The 1,306-nt window shown below is 39.5% G+C and overlaps 1 protein-coding gene across 1 annotated transcript; it reads left to right on the top strand.

Annotated features, from left to right (window-relative positions):
• The first annotated feature begins 229 nt into the window (after positions 1-229).
• Positions 230-1,306, top strand: LOC111396046 (protein E6-like). Its single transcript, XM_023022311.1, has one exon. The coding sequence runs from the start codon at positions 298-300 to the stop codon at positions 1,087-1,089; it is 792 nt and encodes a 263-aa protein (XP_022878079.1). The 5' UTR covers positions 230-297; the 3' UTR covers positions 1,090-1,306.

Raw genomic sequence — 1,306 nt, 5'->3', positions numbered from 1 at the left:
AGACATAGGTGATGTACAAGTAATTGTGAAAGTGCTCAGACATACATCATATGGAGACACCCTAATAACAGATGGACACTTTTCTTGATTAGTGCATGGGACCCAATCTTCTCCAATACTTCTGTCCCCATTTGCACCAAATCAGTAGAAATTTTAGACATAACAAAACCCACCCCACGCTCACAAAGAAAGAGAGATATACACTCTCTATATCTATATAAAGGTAAAACCATAGCAAGTTCACTCCATCCCCGACTGTACAACCAGCAGCAGCATTCAATTCTCCATCCTTCAATTATGGCTTACTCAGCCAATAATTTTACCCTCTTCCTTCTCATTTCCCTCTTATCCACGTTTCATTCTCATGCAAGAGACAGCCAACTCTTTAACAAAGTTCCTAGCACCACCACCACCACCAATGTCCCATACAAAGAAGACCCTCTAAGCAGCCAAGAGCAGGAACCAAATTTTCTTCCACAAAATGAAAATGGCTATGGCCTTTATGGTCACGAGTCCGGCCAACTCCCGCCTTCCACCACCATCACCACCACCGCTACAATGATTCCATACAATACTAAATCAGAAAGACCCCTTAACAAGTATCTCCCTGAAAACTACAACCCTGTGGCCTATGTGACAGAATCACAAGACAAAAATAACGGCAAAGGTTTCACAGAAGAAAGTTACAGCACCAGAACTAACAACGACAACAACAACTACTATAATGGTGTCGATAGTTTCAATGAGCGGCCAGAGCCGAAAGGCACCAGGTTCAACGGTGGCGGAAGTTACTCCACCACTCTAAACAACCGTGAGAATTATTATAACAACGGCGGCAGACCTAACTTCGAACCTCAAGGATTGAGTGACACAAGATCAATGGAGAATGGGAAATACTTTTATGATGTCAACAGTGGAAAATATAGCAGCGACCACCCATATGAGAGCTTGAAAGGAGTTCGTACAAGGAATGAGTACAACAACAAGAATTATTATGGGAACAAAGAGAATTCATACGAGTATAATGACAAGTACTCCACGGAAGGACAGTATCGAGATGAGTTCCAAGATGAAGCGGATATGCCTTGAAATTTGAGAGAGCAAAACTGAAAATGAATTTCTCAATCATCAATGGTGGTTTTCAATGTGAAATTTATGGATAATAATTATTAATAGAGCAAAAGTATAAGTGCAGATTTTTATTTATGTGTTTTTTATATACTTCTGTTTCGAAAAATTGGAATATGAGCTTATGATTTTGTATCGTGTATTCGTGTGATATACAATTGAATAAATTATGTGTTAA

Source organism: Olea europaea, chromosome 6 (assembly GCF_002742605.1).
Source record: "Olea europaea var. sylvestris chromosome 6, O_europaea_v1, whole genome shotgun sequence".
NCBI lineage: Eukaryota > Viridiplantae > Streptophyta > Magnoliopsida > Lamiales > Oleaceae > Olea > Olea europaea.
Note: the sequence above shows the minus strand (reverse complement) of the source record. Positions and strands in the feature narration are given on the sequence as shown.

Bases quoted from the DNA above. Each gene is read 5' to 3' on its own strand.
- LOC111396046 (XM_023022311.1), top strand. From the start codon at position 298: ATGGCTTACTCAGCCAATAATTTTACCCTCTTCCTTCTCATTTCCCTC.